Below are 18,980 nucleotides of genomic sequence, written 5' to 3' on the forward strand. Positions count from 1 at the left end.
ATACTAATGAAGAGTGTACTGTCAGTACAAAATACAGTTCTAAGGTGCAAAGCTAGTTAGAAAGATGGGATGTCAAATCAATCCTAATAATATTTATGTAAACAGAAACTAAGTATGAAACACTGTTATTATACAGTGAAACACCGCTCGCTTCGAGCATCGTGACTCGAGCACCGGCCCTCGAGCAATTCATGTGGTCCCGGCCGATTTCTTCTATTTCTATGTGAAATACCATGGCTGGGTCGAGCATCGATAACCGATCGCCGAGCATGACACCTGGTCCTGGTGTATTAATTTACTCGTGTTTGCTTATGGCAAACTCGAGCAAGGTGTCAAAATTTTCCACACCTCGACGGTCAGATGTATCTGTAATTTAAATTTTCGCACGCTGTGAGAATTGCATGGTCTATTCCGACTATCTTAAATTATGTTTGTCGGTATATTGACCTAATAATGAGATTAATTTATTGATGAAAGGTGGAAGAAAAATTTTACTGATCAAAATTGTTATTAATATTATCTTTTTTCTGCGGGATCGAGAGACAATTATGAGGTCTAAATTTTTAATCAACAGTTGTTTGCACCAAATAAGGAAATAGATAGCCTTTTCATGAAATTGAGACAATAATTATGAGATCTTAATTTGGAGAAGAAATTGCGAATTCGATTACAGTATTTAAAATAAAATAAAAAAAAATAAAAAACAACATGAAAAAAAATGTCTTAGCTGTTTTTCACATTGCCATTTATGATCTATCATAAATAACGTTTGCAATATTTTTTGTGAACGTTTGACCAAAATGCATATCAGTTTGGACTTGCTGCTATCAATTATTTAAACCCCGAAGGCACAGTGAAGTTTCAAATCAATATCTGCATTAGTTTTGGAGATAATAACTTGCATGTAAAATTAACCAGAATTTCAACGTCTAAAAGGGGCATAATTTGCCAAAAAACTGTCAGAGTTATGGACTTGACCCTGTGAGGTTGGTAATTGATCTCAGAAAAAGAAAAGTAAGTTTCAAATCTATATGCCTTTTAGAAATAGCTGTATGTACTTGCACGCAAAACTTTAACCAGAATTTTTAAGTCCAAAAGGGCATAATTTTGTCAAAATGAAGGTCAGAGTTATGGACTTGCTGCTATCAACTAGTTTATAACGCCGAAGAAACATGTGAAGTTTCGAATCAATATCTGCATTAGTTTTGGAGATAGTAACTTGCATGTAAAACTTTAAACAAAATTTCCTAAGTCTAAAAGGGGGCATAATTTGCTCAAAATACATGTCGGGTTATGGTCTTGACCCAGTGGGTTAAAATTGGTCTAGAAAAAGAAAAATCAGTTCAATTCTATTTGCCTTTTAGAATAGCTGTATGTACTTGCACGCAAACTTTAACCAAATTTTCTAAGCCAAAGGGGCATAATTTGGCCAAATGAAAGTCAGATTATGGACTTGCTGCTATCAACTAGTTTTTACCTAAAGACACATGTGAAGTTTCAAATCAATATTCCATTAGTTTTGGAGATAGTACTTGCATGTAAAACTTCAACCAAAATTTTCTAAGTCCAAAAGGGGGCATAATTTGCTCAAAATACATGTCAGAGTTATGGGACTTGACCCAGAGAGGTTGGTAATTGACCTAGAAAAAGAAAAAATAAGTTTCAAAGCTATATGCCTTTAACTGATGGCTGTATGTACTTGCATGCAAAAACTTAACCAAGGTGTGACGCCGACGCCGACGCCAGGGTGAGTAGAATAGCTAGACTATTCTTCGAATAGTTGAGCTAAAAACAACATTTTGACTGGCTCAATGCCATATTAACTCAGACATTTTTTTACAAAGCAATGATAAATGTAATAAATTTACAACTTGGGTTACCCCACCAAGGTCATGAATTTCAAACTTTGTTTTATTTAAGGCCATAAAAACATTTTGACTGGCTCAATGCCATTTTAACTCTGACATATTTTTACAAAGACATATTTTTACAAAGTGACGATAAACACCTTTTACAAATAATCATTGAAATCATTTTCTTTGTCTCATTGAGACGTTATCCCTCTGGTGTTCGAAGGACTACAGTGGTATATAAAAAAGTTAATGCAAGACTTTAGTGTACATCCCTATTTCATATTTGAAAATATGATCAATAACTGCATACAGTTTACATCAACATAAAAGTAACATGTTTTTGTATATAAATAGAACTATGCATTAGATTTAAAACAGTACACAATATGTAGCTGAACACAGTAGAATTGTGTACTGGATATTCTTTTTTAACAAAGAAATGTTACTGCATGGCATGGCATTTAATTATTCATATACCTTTGTGCCAATTACTGCATCATGTACATTTAAGCGAAAATATGACAAAGTATTTCACCTGCTTCTATAATTATGATTAACCATGGCATAGACAAATCACTGAAAATTTTTGTTGGGTTTAGCGTCACATTGAAACAGTTACAGTCATATGGAGACTATCCAGCTTTTGATTTGATGGAAGATGCCAAAGGTGCCCATTTGGGCACTATTTTACCACATGCAGGCAGCTGGATAGAACCACCTTCATTCGGTAAGGCACTGCGATGACTTCCCCACATGAAGAATTTTACACTTCAAATGAGATTTGAACTAAAATTGGTGAGAGGCAAGTGATTTGAAGTCAGTGACCTTAAACACTTGGCCACTAAGGCCCCCCTGTGAGTGCTGAACACTAGCAAACTGCAATGGATATCAACTAAATTCTGTATCTGACACATTTTTTTCTCTCTTGTCATGAAAGTAACAAGAGCACTGCCTATGTGTGCCTTCGCTCATCTGCAAGTGCCAGAAAATATGTAAGAAAGCGTTATAGTTAAGATATTCTAAGTACAAAAAGGGCCATCATTCTGACAAAGTGCATATCAGAGTTATGGTTCTTGGCCTACAGAGTCATCTAATGATGATACACAAATGTGCAAAGTTTCAAAGCTGTAGCTCTTACAGTTCTTTAGAAAAGGTGGACCTAAACAAAAATTTTAACCAACGCCGATGATTAAGTGATGACAATACCTCTAAAGAGATTTTTTCCAAAAATCAGACGAGCTAAAAACTGTCAGATGCAAAATTATCTACAAACTTAATAACTATGGCAAATATGAAAATATGAACCAGACAATACAGACAAATATTCTACAATAACACTACAGGGTACATCTGCGTAAAATATACTGTAAAACCATAAGTTTTCATAAATCATTTTCTTCCTTTATATTTTCTTGAAATTTATTTACTCTGTTTATAATCTGTCTCAGTTTCAGACATTGACAATAATGTTCAACCTTACAAACGTAATTTAAAATTCATGTTATTTTAACCCAGTAAAAATATTTGGTTTTACAGTAAATTAAGACTGGCAACAGTATAAGCCAATGTTATACCTGAAGAATTCTGATTCATCAAAATACAGTGGTATCCAGGATAATCTATAGTTAGCAAAGTATCATTTTCTAAATTGTTCTCATATTATTATCTTAGAACATGTTAACAGGCAAATATCTTCTATCAAACAGCAGCAAAAACGTTATCATGAATGGACTAGGAAAATACCAGTGAATGTACGCTAAATGAGAGCCGTCCGAGGATTCAATAGCTCTGTCAAAGGAATGAATACGGAAGTCGAAAAAAGAGGCATAATTTTGTATCAAGAGCACTGTAATGCAGAGCAACATATGCCCGAAGGTATGACCTTTGACCCCTAAGTGTGACCTTGACCTTGTAGCTAGCCATCCAGAACATGTGCTTTGCACATTGTCTCAATGTGGTGAACATTTGTATCAAGTTTCATTGAAATCCTTCAAGGGGTTCAAGAGTTACAAAGCGAATACCTTTGACCCCTAAGTGTGATGTTGACCTTGAAGCGAGACATCCAGAACACTTAGGGGTCAAAGGTCATCTCTCCGTAACTCTTGAACCCCTTGAAGGATTTCAAAGAAACTTGACACAAATGTTCACCACATTGACACGATGTGCAGAGCACCTGTTCTGGATGACTAGCTACAAGGTCAAGGTCACACTTAGGGGTCAACAGTCATACCTTAAGGTGTATATAGGAGAGATCGTGTTTGTATACAAATCTGCTGTTTTTATTTTTAGAACTGATAAGACAAAGGTCGGGTGGGCAGACACCGAGTGTCATGTTTTTTTTTGTAAACAGTGATGTTTTTCTAACGGCTTAAACTTTCTTAAAACATAAATGATATCAATAACTTTTTGATCAATGGAAAGGATACAAAACAAGCAATTTATTGATTACTTTTAATTATTATTTCGAAATAAAGTGGAATAATTATGAAGGCTTAACTTACAGTGTTTTTTCTTAACGTTTGGAGCATCGTTACGCCGCTATTAAAATCATAATTATGTCATTTAAAATGGTTATTCTGGATATTTAAATAAGAAAATACGAAAATTGTAAGCATTTCAAAAGTTTCTGAAATTTTTAAATCCATAAACTAGAACTGTCACAGGAGTGACTCATACCCCCACCATACGGTCTTGTCACAGAAGAATGGCAACCATAAGGAATCTTAAAAATACTTTGGAGTACTTCATCCTGGGCTTCCACATGTAAGTAATACTAGTATAATACTAGTATAGTAATACTAGTAAATATATTAAATCTCTAATATTAGAGATACACTAAAAGTGAATACAAAAAAGTGTCTTACTGACCTATGTTACCAGAAAAAGTAGAAAAATATCTAAAATATTGAAATCTAAAATAGATTCTAAAATCGACTAATTCCTGGAATTTAGGAAGAAACTCAGTACAAAGGTTAAAAAAGTTACTTCCCTTTGGCTCAAGCCAATCAGAATGAGATATAGTGAAAATACATCAAATTAACCTTAAATTCTAGTAAAGGACACAATTCAAGAAAGTAGTGTCAAGTTAGCCCTTGTGTCACATGATGTGGTGTGAGGTGGAACATCTATTTTAAGTCTGAATCAATCCATTCAGTAGAAATGGAATATAGTGAAAATAATCAAATTAACCTTAAATTCTAGTAAAAAGGCAATATCCAGAAACTTGGTGTCAGATTATGCACCTTGTGTCACATGATGTGGTGATGAGTGGAACATCTATTTTAAGTTTGAATCAAATCCATTTGTGATAATTGAGATATAGTGAAAATACATCAAAAGTCAACCTTAAATTTAAGTAAAAGGGACATAATTCATAAAAATTATGTCAGAGTTAATCACCTTATGTCATATCATCTGGGTGATGAGGTGGAACAACTATTTAAGTTTGAATCAATCCATTTAGTAATAACTGAGATATAGTGAAAATACAACAAATTAACCTTAAATTCTAAGTAAAAAGGACATATTTCATGAAATTGGTTCAGAGTTATGCACCTTGTTCACATGATGTGGGCACATATTGGGTGATGAGTGGAACATCATTTTAAGTTTGAATCAAATCCATTCAGTGTAACTGAGTAAAGTGAAATACATCAAAATCAACCTTAAATTCTAAGTAAAAAGGGCATAATTCATAAAAAATGGTGTCAAGTTTGCACCTTATGTCACACATGAATGTGGGTGATGAGGTGGAACATCATTTTAAGTTTGAATCATCCTTTAGTAATATGGTAAGTGAAAATACAACAAAATTAACCTTAAATTCTAAGTAAAAGGGGACATAATTCATGAAAACTTGGTGTCAAGAGTTATGCACCTTGTGTCACATGATGTGGGTGATAGGTGGTAACTTGATTTAAGTTTGAATCAAATCCATTTGCGTAATAAATGAGATTACATTCTGACGCTACGGATGGGACGCGACAAAACTTGACTCCTATATACCCCCCTCAAACATGTTTGGTGGGGGTATAATTAGCGAAAAAGTTATTAAAAATTCTGATCCTATACACAAACGATGTAAAAACATTTGTTTTGCCCAACACCAGATAAACCGGTGTTAATGCGTGACGTCACGGCAATCTCTCCTATTGCTCTGCATTGTGGTGCTCTTATTAAGTTATGCACTGAGCAAAATAAATGACAAGCAGATTTGACCTTTGAGTTCTATCTGTGTCTTTGACCTTTTAATTCAATTCATCTTGCACATCGTCTCATCGCCCCCTACCTAACAGTTATTTTTGACTTATGCTCTGGCATATAAAAATTTAGATTTTCAGTAAGTTAGTTTACTTTTGTAGGGTGTCTTTCACTTTTTTTAACTGAAACAGGAAAAACTAAATTCTGCTTTCCTTTGACATAATGATTACAACATTTCACAACTAGCATAACATAAACTGCACATAAAATGCCATATTGTTAATACATGAAGTGTGCAAGCATCAAAGGTGGCATATACCATGTCCATTTGCTGAAATGTGTAAGATGTAACTCACATACAATTTCTGTACTTCTGAACAAAAACTGTTTGCAAAACAAATCATCACAGCAAAGAAAGTGGATGGTGCTTCTTCACACTGAGTTATCTACTGCCTGCTCTGAGGTGAATGTATATATGCCCCCACAAATCTTAAGCAACTGGTTATGTAATTTTGTATGCTGTGACCTTGACCTTTGACCTAAATAAGAGGGGTATCAACATCGCACCAACACAATTACAGATCACATGGCGACTTTCCAGCTTTGCTGGTGGAGGAGGAAAACCCCAGGTGCCCCTCCCTGAATTATTTCATCACAAATGGGCACCTGGGTAGAACCACCAACCTTCTGCAAGCCAGCTTTAGGCCAAGTTTGATGAAGATCCATCAAGCGGTTTATGAGAAGTCATTTTTAGCACTTGCAGCTCCTATATGGGTCAAGCAGAACTATTTGCACAGACTTGAAAGGGGGGACTTCCCAGGATGCTACAGACCAACTCTGGTGTAGTTCTGACCAGTAGTTTCAGAGGTGTTCATGTGAAGTATGGTCATATGTCTACATGATATCCAATAATTATAATAAACAATTCACAATCTTAAGGTCACTGTGATCTTGACCTTTTAGGAACTGACCCCCACCCCACCACACAAAAATATATGAGACATCTCCTGACCACAGGCAAATATCCAAAGAATTATGAAGGCAATAAATCAGTTAGTGTTCCATATAGTGATCAGAAATTGTTTTCAGTTTCAAAGTCAATGTTAAAAAGCAGTAGCTGCAAGATTTTTTCAATTATTAAGTCAGTTTTTAGGTCACTATGACCTTGACATTTGAACCCGCAATCAGCTCCTGAACTGAACAAAGGCAATCATCCTATAATCTTGAAAACTATACACAAAAACACACATTAGTTATCAATGCATTAAATTAAACCATTTTCAGTCTCATGGTTATAGTGACCTTGACCTTTGACCTACTGACCCCCAAAACAATCTGGATTATCTACTGACCACATGTAATTATATTATAAAATTTGACCACAGGAGGCTACTGCTTTCTATAATTATTTAGGGGAAACTGTTTTCTGTCTTGTGACCTTGACCTTTGAGCTACTGACCCCCAATACAACTGGGGTCATCTACTTACCACAGGTAATTATCTATGACATTTGAATAAAGCAGGCCCAAGCATTCTCTAGTAATTGATCAGAAACCAAATGGTCTAAGGACAGACTGACAGTGAACAAACAATATACCCCCTCTTCTTCAAAGGACATTAAAGGCCAATTTCTGCTTTTATTACAAATGGAAAATGTGCTCTTCCTTCTTAAATTACAACTTAAACCCATACCAGATACAAAATTTACAATGTCGCATAAACCAAAGAACTTCATGTAGAAACAAGATGGTAAGAAACACAAACAAGAAAAAAAACAGTAGACAGCACAAACTGACCCAAGCACAGTGTGCAAAGCAACAATACATACCCTTACCATGATCAAAGTAGAATTTGTGGAAATCCATTCCTACAATAAGGTTACCCATCGCCTCGGGCTCAAAACATGTAATTGTTGGATCTACAAACTTCCTGTAAAACATGTGTAAGTATTCTTTTTAGTTTGATAGAAATAAGCACTTTAATATACCAGAATATAAGTTTGAAAGTCTTTGTATTCTATTAATATTTGGTTGGTGTGATTTATAGTGTTCATGTAGAGGTACATCATCACTGCAGTGTAAGAAGCGGTTAACTACATCAACATAAAGACTCAGATAGCCACTTTTTGCACTCAAGTTAACTGCATCAATATGAAGAATCAGATAGCCATGTTTTGCACTCCAGTTAATTCATGTCATAATGACACAGATTATTGCAAAACAATTATTTTTCCAGTCCTAGAAAGTGAAGGAAGAGCTGAGAGCTGCCTTCCTAGCATTATATCAAGCATGAGTGCCTTGGTACAATGAGCTGCTTCCTCACATGTAATAATTGTACACTCGACATATTTCATGGAATGGCTGATAAACCAAGAGCGTTCTCATGTTTCTACCTGCTTCTTTTTGTGCAAGTAAACAACAACTACCTTAGAAGGAACGGTGAAGGCAGTCAAATGATTTTCATTACAATATCTTGCAAGAAATTGGAGAATATTTGCCTCATGGATCAATGTCACAATATACAAAATATACAAAACCGCATTTTGCTGAAATATATACTTACGAGTAGGCATCATAGTCCCCGCTCGTTATGGCCGCTATAAGCTGTTCTGTTAACTTAATCACCTCCTGTTTTCTACCTGTAAAATGGAAAAGATATAACAAATTATATTTTGCACAAAATAATTAAATTCTTACCCATATTATGGGCGGTGCTGATCTTGAAGGTCACAGACTTATAACAGGTAGTCCCTGGTAAGTCTGCTGTTCATAATTCTAAAATAACAGGAAAGTATTAAATATGAATACATATGACTCAGCTGTGTCAGTAATTTGTTAAGCATCAAAGATAAAAGCCTCACAAAAGTATCAACTCACAATCTAGATCCATATTGGGAAACATTTAACCTATTTGAAGACTGTGGGATAATGAGTATGATGAATAGAATGAGGCATATCCATGTTCAAGGTGAGTATGGGACATTCCAAAATACTAGTCGGGCTTGTATCTACATGTATACAGTTGAAGTTTTTTAATCCCGTTATCTGTGGAACCAATTTGCTCAGAACTTTTGAATGTATCATGAATCTAATCATAAAAGGCCAATTTCTGTGAATTCCAGATTATGTGGACGAGTTATATGTAAATTACTGTCTAAAATACAGGAGTTACACAAATACTTTTTGGACATCCCCCTTAAATTTAAAACATGTGTATGCATAGAAGACGTAAAAATGATACAAATACTGTAAAATCATTCTATTTTATAAGAATAAAGTTTTGAGACTTTAGTTTATAAAAACAGCAATTTTGTGCACACTAAATTCATGAATTTCAAATTATGATAATAAAATGAATAGAAATTTGTTTGATGATTTCATGGACAGGGTCAACCTTATAGTCCATGAACATCAGTTGTAACAAATAATTATGATTTCAAATTATGTTAATGTTATCACACAGAATTTATACATGTCAAGTAATCTAAGATATTCAAACAGCTTATAAGTGAGTGCATGTGAATTAAGTAGATATAAAACATCGAAAATGACATGGAGATACTTTAACACTGTACTTCCAATATTGTACAGGACTAATTTTCCAGTCATACACCTAATTCATGAAAGAGCCCGCCATCCCCGTGTAAAAACCTTTAACTCGTTTTGAAAAAAATCTTAACACATGACCTAAGCAGCTTTTGACAGTTAAGCAAAAAACATTTGAGACATGGAAGACAACACAAGTTTTTACCCCTCATGCAACAAGTAACAACAAAATACAGGTATGAGGATTGAGCTATCCATACTCTGTAAACTGATACTGATGAAGTACAAGGATTCATTACTTGTAGAGGTAGCCAGCCCCTGGCAACATATAACATAAATGACCCACAATATATGGTCTTGACAGTTTCAGACAATTCTTAGGAATGGATAACTACAAAAATATAAATGATGTTAAGAATGAGTTCAGTGTGCTGAGAAAACGGGAACTCTCAACATTATGTAAAGGGACAGAACTCTTCCAAAAGGTTAATGAATAGCAAGGAGAGACACAGCCTATTACACATTAGACATTTCAGGACGTGAGGAGGTTTTAATTTGACTGCATCACAGAAGATCTCTATTATAAACATTTTTGCAATTAAATAAATCAATGGAGAGTAATACAACATTATAAAAACAAACACATAAAGCTATTACATACAAATATACATAATTATATAGTATAACATACACATGCATTTTTAAAAATCTACATCTCATAAAAAATTATACACCTAAGACACGTATCAAATACTACAGAAAAATGTGAAATAAGACAATTTCAAACAAAAACAAATCTAACCTTTAGACATTTTGGGCATATAACAATACAAAGTAATCCAATTAAACACTTTAATTGTTTTAACTGGAAAACACTTGTCAAGGGCATTCAGCCAAATTCCCTGCAAACCAATTTGTATCTTCCTTCAATATAAAACTATTATTTTATTTAATTGCTTGTTCAATCTCAACTACACAATTAACTGAAAGAACACTCATATATTTTCTCAAGTTCTGTCATAAGATAGTGACTTTATTATGGCAATGCAGGAAGTTTTACACTTTGTTTTTGCTAAAGTACCATGATTATCAATTCAATTTTAAAAAGCCTAAGTACTGCATTATATATTAAGGCAAGTACTTGTTTTCATTACTTATTTATAACAATGGTGAGTAGGCATGATCAAGTTAGCTATCAGATATTTTCCAAGAAGTCATTTTGAAACATTTTCTTTGAAAATATTGAAATCTAAAATGGAGAAGTTGGACTTTTGTCACGCAACTGAGCAATTTAATACAAAAAGAATACACAGTGCACAATGAACACTCTATAGCAGACCAGAATGTATTTGTTGAAACTGACGAGGTAATTTACTCATCTAATGGGAAAAATAACTGTCTTTGCTGATTTTAGAGGGTTATAATTATTACATTGTACGGCAGTTACATAAACATACATTATGAGACTCACAGGCTACCTTCCTTTAATTCAAGCTGTTGTATACTTTTGTGTAGGAAGAAAAGCATACGTATGAGTGAAGCCAAATGGTAACATGCTTAACCCTTAGCCTGCTAAATTTCTAAAATGGACTGGTCTATCATTCAATTTGGGCAATACCATTTATTATTCAAAGGGGTGTTCACTGAAAATTTACTAACTGAATAGCGAACAGTGCAGACCATGATCAGCCTGCACGTATGTGCAGGCTGATCTTGGTCTGCACTGGTCGCAAAGGCAAAACCAATCGCCAGATCTGGTATTTCCTTTTTTAGTCTCAACACATTGCAACAGGCTTTTTTTAAATTAGTCAAAACATTTTTTTAAAAAAGAACAAGAGGGTCATGATGGCTCTAGATCGCAGATTGTTTCAACAATTTTCAGTGCTCCTTGAGTCTGTTCCAGTTTTAACCTGTTGTCAGCAAGTAATTGCCAACTTCTCCACATTAGAGGCTGACAAAATGTACTTTACAAAATCATCATGGAGAACATATGTCTTGCCCAGAGATCTAACTCACATCACTGTGATCCAAACATCTACTCTCTCCCTATTGAGCTAAGTGGACAGACAGTTAAGTGTCGGTTTCCTTCTATAATTTCATTTATTTTATATCAACCCCTGATAAATGGTCATAATAACTTATAAATTATAATATTGATAAGCATTTTCAATCTAATTACTTTGTGGTTCTGTTGCTATGTACTTGATCAATAGTAATATGTATAAAACATGCATTTTGCATGTTAAAAGCCAAACTTAAGGTTTACTTATAGATTTGTGACATAATGTTACCTATAATGCAAATTTGTCTGATTAACTGCATGGGTTGGCTAATTTGATTGTGCCAATATCAATTGGTTGGCAAATCTTATTGATTTGCCCATCTGCAAATAAAAATTACTTTTTGTTTCTCCCAAACATAGCCAAAATACATTCAGGTTTAACCATATGCACAAAGTTTATAATATTCTCTTTACAATCTCACAAGTCATCTTATAACTCGTAGGGTGAATATACATCTGAGTAATTGTAAAAGTGATATAACTCATATACTTAACATGAAAATGTGACTAACATTGGAATACACATACAAAAGCACTTATATGTGACATACAAATGATGGTCCATTTATGAGACTTTGGATGTGAAAAGTGGGTGGGGTACTTACTACTACTGCCTGAGTCTATGGCCTCACCCAGCTGTAAACTTGTCAGTGTGATAGCCCCTGTTTTGTAAAGAAAACTCATGCATACAGTCATTCAACTTTTCTATATATTAGTTTTAAAATAAAAGTTTAACACTTGAATGTTTCCTTTTTTTTTCTAAAACATGTAAGTTGTTTATTTCTTTTTATTTTGCCATCTCTATCTTTAAACACATATCAAATTTAGGACAGAAAATGCATGTAAATGCATGTTTTATTTCTTGGAGTGGCTCATTCATTCATAATTATACTACCAAAGTGATCAAAAAATTAAATTTCCAATTGAATAAAATGAAATATAGCATTTGTAGGAAACCAAGGTCATACAGTCAAACTTGACAGACTTTGAATATTACCCTCATGGACATCTAAAGATGAAACAAGAACAAATTTTAGATCTTTCAGCATTTAACCTTTAGCCTGCTGGTGGCAATTAATTCTGCCTTTGCGACCAGTGCAGACCAATATCAGCCTGCACGTCCATGCAGGCTGATCATGGTCTGCACTGTTCGCTATTCAGTCAGTAAATTTTCAGTGAAGACCCCTTCAAATAGAAATTTAGCAGAGTAAGGGTTAAAATATTTATTACATACTTGTGTAGATTCTGTCAATATGGCATGTATTTCACAAGTTCATATGAACAGGCAGAAAACAAATTCCATATTGTACTTTGAATCCTGTATTGTGCATGCTGCTGGACTACTTTCATTACTTATATAATTAATATTTATGATCTGACATAGTTCTTTAAATAGCACACAAAAAAAACATTTCAGTAATAACCCTTGAAAACTTCCTTGGATGTTCATTGGTCAATAATAAAGGCAGCAGTATATAATAAAGTTGTCATTATAACAGTAGCTAGATGTGGGATGTTGTGTTTTGCTCTTATATACTTTGCCAAGCCAGATCACACTCTGTGCATAGGCACCTCTTGTGATCCTACCTGGCAAAATAAAAACCGAATACTGCACCCAAAATCTAGCTACTATTATAATAACCCTATTCTATCAGAGTCTTGTCACCTTTTTTTCCAATATCTGTATAATTAACAAGTCTGTTGAATGGAGAAGCTGTGCAAGTTTGACTGTAATCTGAAGATCTAGCACAAATACAACACATACAACTGAATGGTCTAACACGTCAATATTCTCTTTCTTTTTAACCAAAAATCTACTAATTAAAGACTAGAGTAAACCTTGAAATTATCAAATAACAAAAATACTGTGCCATTCATAATACTACAGTTGAGTTGGTGCACTGAATGGTCTAGTGGAAACAATTTATCTATCTGCATTCATACAAGACATGCAGTGATCAAAATACAATATGGTACTAATTGTTCAATGTTGCTCCAGTATGACATTCTATTAAAAAATCATCTGTATGGTAGATTTTCCAATATTTTGGTTTATTTTTTCTATTTTTTTCAATTGTGTAAAAATTTCATTTGGACTGACACTTTCTTTTTTTTTTTTTCAAGAAAATTCCCCCCAATAATTATAAAACACATATTTTGACTGTGATCAAAATTACAAAGGCTGCCTAACTTTGGAGCAAATGCGGAAGAACAGGATCGTGACGGCCCTATCTCGCTAACCTGAGTTGATGTTCATAAAAACTTTTTAAACATTCTTATTTTTGAAATATATATAGCAAATAATTATATAAGAAGTTTTTTTGTAAGTTTTCCTATATTGCAATAAATTATTCCCTAGTGGCAGTTAAATATATGCAAGCATATCCCTTTCAAAAAATTCAAGCAAGTTTAATGAAGATCCATCTGGTAGTTCATGAGTATGTCTGTTTTGTGCTTAGCATGTTTTTCAACACAATTTCAGCTATGGAAAGGTGGAAAGTTAGCCTTATCAGTGTTCCTAGTTTCTGTATCAGTACTAACCTGTAACCTGTATTTCGCAATAACTGCCAAATATGCAAAACAAGAGCACCACAGTGTGCAGCTATATATGCCCGAAGGTATGACTTTTGGCCCCTAAGTGACCTTGACCTTGTAGCTAGCCACCCAGAACATGTGCTCTGCACATCGTCTCGATGTGGTGAACATTTGTGTCAAGATTCTTCAATATCCTTCAAGGGGTTCAAGACTTAAGAAACAATGACCTTTGACCCCTAAGTATGACCTAGACCTAGAAGCCTGCGTTCTACAGGTTGCCTCAATGTGGTGAACATTTGTGTCAAGTTTCTTCGATATCCTTCAAGGGGTTCAAGAGTTACAGAGTGATAAACTCTGACCCCCAAAACGTGACCTTGACCTTGAAGCGAGACATCCAGAACATACGCTCTGCATGTCATCTCGATGTGGTAAACATTTGTGCCAAGTTTCGTTACAATCCTTCAAGCAGTTTAAGAGTTACAGAGAGGACCAAAACACACTCATGACTATTGATCCCTAAGTGTGACCTTGACCTTGAAGCAAGCCATCCAGAACATGCGCTCTGCATGTCGTCTCAATGAGGTGAACATTTATGTTAAGTTTCTTTGAAATCCTTTAAGGGGTTCAAGAGTTACAGAGCGGACACGCAATTGCTAACAGACGGATGGACAGACACCAGAGGTATAACATAATACGTCCCTTTGGGCATATAAATATCAACTGGTAGAAGACAAATGATTTCAGACAAAATGTCTTTTATAACAAAAGGGCCAAGATGGCCCTAGGTCGCTCACCTAAGAAACACACCATAACAGTGTAAAACATGTTTGACCTAGTGATTTCATGGAAACAAATATTCTGACCAATTTTCATTAAAATTGGACCAAAAAATTGGTCTCTTGCGATAAAACAAACATTTTCTTAGATATGACCTAGTTTTTGACCCTAGATGACCCATGTTCAAACTCGACCTAGATTTTATCAAGGCAATCATTCTGACCAAAATTCATGAAGATCAATTGAAAAATACAGCCTCTATCACATACACAAGTTTTTTCTTTGATTTGACCAAGTGACCTAGTTTTTGACCTCAGATAACCCATATTCAAACTCGACCTAGATTTCATCAAGGCAATCATTTTGACCAAATTTCATGAGGATCAATTGAAAAATACATCCTCTATTGCATACACAATGTTTTTCTTCACTTTGACCTAGTGACTTAGTTTTTGACCCCAGATGACCCATTTTCAAACTCGGCCTAGATTTTATCAAGGTAATCATTCTGGCTAAATTTCATGAAGATCAGTTGAAAAATACAGCCTCTATCACATACACAAGGTTTTTCTTTGATTTGACCTAGTGACCTAGTTTTTGACCCCAGATGACCCATTTTCGAACTTGGTCTAAATTTTATCAAGGTAATCATTCTGACCAAAATTCATGAAGATCAACTGAAAAATACAGCCTCTAGCGCATACACAAGGTTTTTCCTTGATTTGACCTAGTGACCTAGTTTTTGACCCCAGATGACCCATTTTCGAACTCGATCTAGACTTCATCAAGATAATCATTCTGACTAAAATTCATGAAGATCAATTGAAAAATACCGCCTCTATCGCATACACAAGGTTTTTCTTTGATTTGGCCTAGTGACCTAGTTTTTGACCCGAGATTACCTATTTTCGAACTCGGCCTAGATTTCATCAAGGTTATCATTCTGACCAATATTCATGAAGATCAATTGAAAAATACAGCCTCTAACGCATACACAAAGTTTTTCTTTGATTTGACCTAGTGACCTAGTTTTTGACCCGAGATGACCCATTTTCGAACTCGATCTAGACTTCATCAAGATAATCATTCTGACTAAAATTCATGAAGATCAATTGAAAAATACCGCCTCTATCCCATACACAAGGTTTTTCTTTGATTTGGCCTAGTGACCTAGTTTTTGACCCGAGATGACCTATTTTCGAACTCGGCCTAGATTTCATCAAGGTTATCATTCTGACCAATATTCATGAAGATCAATTGAAAAATACAGCCTCTAACGCATACACAAGGTTTTTCTTTGATTTGACCTAGTGACCTAGTTTTTGACCCGAGATGACCCATTTTCGAACTCAGCCTAGATTTCATCAAGGTTATCATTCTGACCAATATTCATGAAGATCAGTTGAAAATACAGCCTCTATCGCATACACAAGCTAAATGTTGACAGACGACAGACGACAGACGACAGACAGACAGACAGACAGACAGACGACAGACGCCGGACATCAAGCGATCAGAAAAACTCACCTGAGCATTGCTCAGGTGAGCTAAAAAATCATCACGGAGAACAAATGCCTCGTTCGAATTCATGATCAAGCAGTTTTAATGTTTTTCTATTTCAGGTTCAGGCAGCCCTTAAATGCAGTAAAGTGGAACCTTTTGATCAATTTTGAAAGAGGTCAATGCAAGAGGCTATTGAACAAATTTTGATGCAGTTTTGACATGTAGTTTCAGAGCAGTAACTGTTCAAGTAAAAATATTGCAGCCGAAACACTAACAGATATCAACTGACACAGGAGGACCACAAAAATCACCTGAGCACTAGCTCTTGTACTCCGGTGAACTAAAAAGGGTCATGCTATCTTCTGCGCACTTAGATACCAACAGAAATTAAAGGGACACTGGACAACAAAAACTGATGCAATCACTGTACGTGTGAACAAGTAATATACAAAACATTCAGAACTCTTGAGTGAAGAGATTGTAAAGTGTGCAGTGTAAAACGGATGTTTCTGAATACAGAAATGCATGCATAATACTTTATAATGCAGGGTAAATTTCAATTTGTATGGAATGTAAAAACATACAAATTCTGAACAAAAATTTGTAGAAATTAACTGTGTAACAGAATACAGAAACAGGGCTGGTAGTCAAGAACCATGCCTAAGCAGAATTTTGGGTTTAAAAGAGATATTATATGTATTGAAGTAAGACAGAACAATACCATCTCTGATTATTCTGTTTACATGTGACATTGTGAGCATCAATATCTTACTGACTGGAAAGTACCACAAGAATATCACAACCACATTTATTACAAAATTGGGAAACCATTTCTTTGTGAAGGATATGAAACAAATGAGAGAAAATGGGCATAAATGTAAAACACAACATGACAGAAAGTGTTGTAGTGTGTGTATACTTTAACCAGTATTGTATATACATTTGTGTAGTATTCTGGAATAGTGAGTGGAATTCAATATAGAGTGGTGGGACCTATGCTCACGGTATTTTGTACATATATAATCTTTTTAAGAAGCAAGAAAAAATTATTATTTCGATTTGCCTATGCAAAAACATAAAGTTATCCTCCTTTTATCGAAACATATTGTTGATGTGCGTCATCACGTGACTTAGTCGTCTCGTGAGCTATCGACACGGCATATGTGAAAAGGTGAAAATTCGTCCTGAAGGGAACCTATGCTGGCGGTATGTAATATCGATTAAACTAAGGACGAAAAAAAAAATCAGCAGGCTAAAAATGAACAAACAAGCATATGCGAATATAATAATTATTTAGAACATTACTCATTTATTATGTGAAAAACAAAATAAATGGGGATAAAATTTAGTATGTGCCTCTATGTGCATATTTCCCTTTCCGAAATGGAGTCACTATTAGAACAAAGCTTAAAAACTTATAATAATGTTGTTTAAAAACAGAATGTTCAAGTATTAAAGATTCAAACAACGACAGTGATTAACTCGCTAATGTTTTCTACACTTCTTTTGTGTGTAGGAAATTTACTCCTCCCTACATCTCAGAAAGAACCATTTGGACTTTGTCAAAATACTAAGATCAACATCGATCTTTTCATGGTTCGAAAGGCACTCGTAGAGTAGCCAGGCGTCACATTCATCACATCTTGCTCTTAAATCTATCTTATATCTGAATGTAATGCATGATTTCTAAAAAACTAACTTTAGTTTAGTGATTTTGACATGTATGTGTGAGATTTGTGCGACGGATACAGATTGCGTAAAATGTATCGGCTGCTGTATCCGTCACGTGAGCGGCACGCGCGGCTATCGCTACGTTTGTTGTAAAGGCATTTTCACCACTGGTCGGTGTTGAACATAGCATGATGAAATATTTTTATTAGTGCTTCTGCAGAGAGCATATTTATCGAAATACCGCGAGCATAGGAATACCGCGAGCATAGGTTCCACCACTCTATATATATTTCTCTATTTCTTTACAAACAAGTTTCTTAATTAAATGAAGACTGATGATTTTGTCACAGTAAGAATTAAATACATCAGACCACCTGCAAAATGAAAAACTATTTTTTTCTCTCTTAAATGCAAGGCTGTATACTATATATAACTTCTGTAGTTAGTTGAATAGAGAACTGTAAAAGCAGTCCATTCTGATAACCATACTATGTGAAATTTGGGGTTTAAAAAGGTTTCTTTAGCATTTATAATGATTCAGACTGAACTGCAGATATCAGAATCCTAGGAGAAGATCACCACAGCTATTGAAGACAAGAGCAAAATGTTACTGATGAGGACAAAAATCTCAAAAGTTTAATTGGATAGTCTGCAATTAAAAATGCAGCGAAGACTTGACAGGTAAATTTCCAACTAAAAGGACTGCGAATTCTTTCTAACATTTTCTCGGTTATTTGACAATAAGTTTACATCATGCACATAAAATCTTTTAATCTAACTAAGACCTTAGCTTCAAAATCTGACTTAGTACAATTTGAAATATAGAATATAATT

At 34.6% G+C, this 18,980-nt stretch overlaps 1 protein-coding gene across 14 annotated transcripts in view; it reads right to left on the reverse strand.

Annotated features, from left to right (window-relative positions):
* LOC123564429 (calcium/calmodulin-dependent protein kinase type II delta chain-like) overlaps positions 1-18,980 on the reverse strand; it is a 173,560-nt gene that overhangs the window by 4,945 nt on the left and 149,635 nt on the right. For 6 of the 14 annotated variants that reach the window (XM_045358010.2, XM_053537059.1, XM_045358009.2 and 3 more), the window contains 3 exons: positions 12,266-12,322; positions 8,616-8,691; positions 7,882-7,982 (listed from right to left, as the gene is read on the reverse strand). In XM_045358010.2, coding sequence (XP_045213945.1) covers positions 7,882-7,982; positions 8,616-8,691; positions 12,266-12,322 — 234 coding nt within the window. The remainder of the gene's footprint in view (positions 1-7,881; positions 7,983-8,615; positions 8,692-12,265; positions 12,323-18,980) is intronic. The other 8 variants (XM_045358016.2, XM_045358014.2, XM_045358012.2 and 5 more) reach the window with 2 other exon arrangements.

Source organism: Mercenaria mercenaria, chromosome 2, assembly GCF_021730395.1.
Source record: "Mercenaria mercenaria strain notata chromosome 2, MADL_Memer_1, whole genome shotgun sequence".
NCBI lineage: Eukaryota > Metazoa > Mollusca > Bivalvia > Venerida > Veneridae > Mercenaria > Mercenaria mercenaria.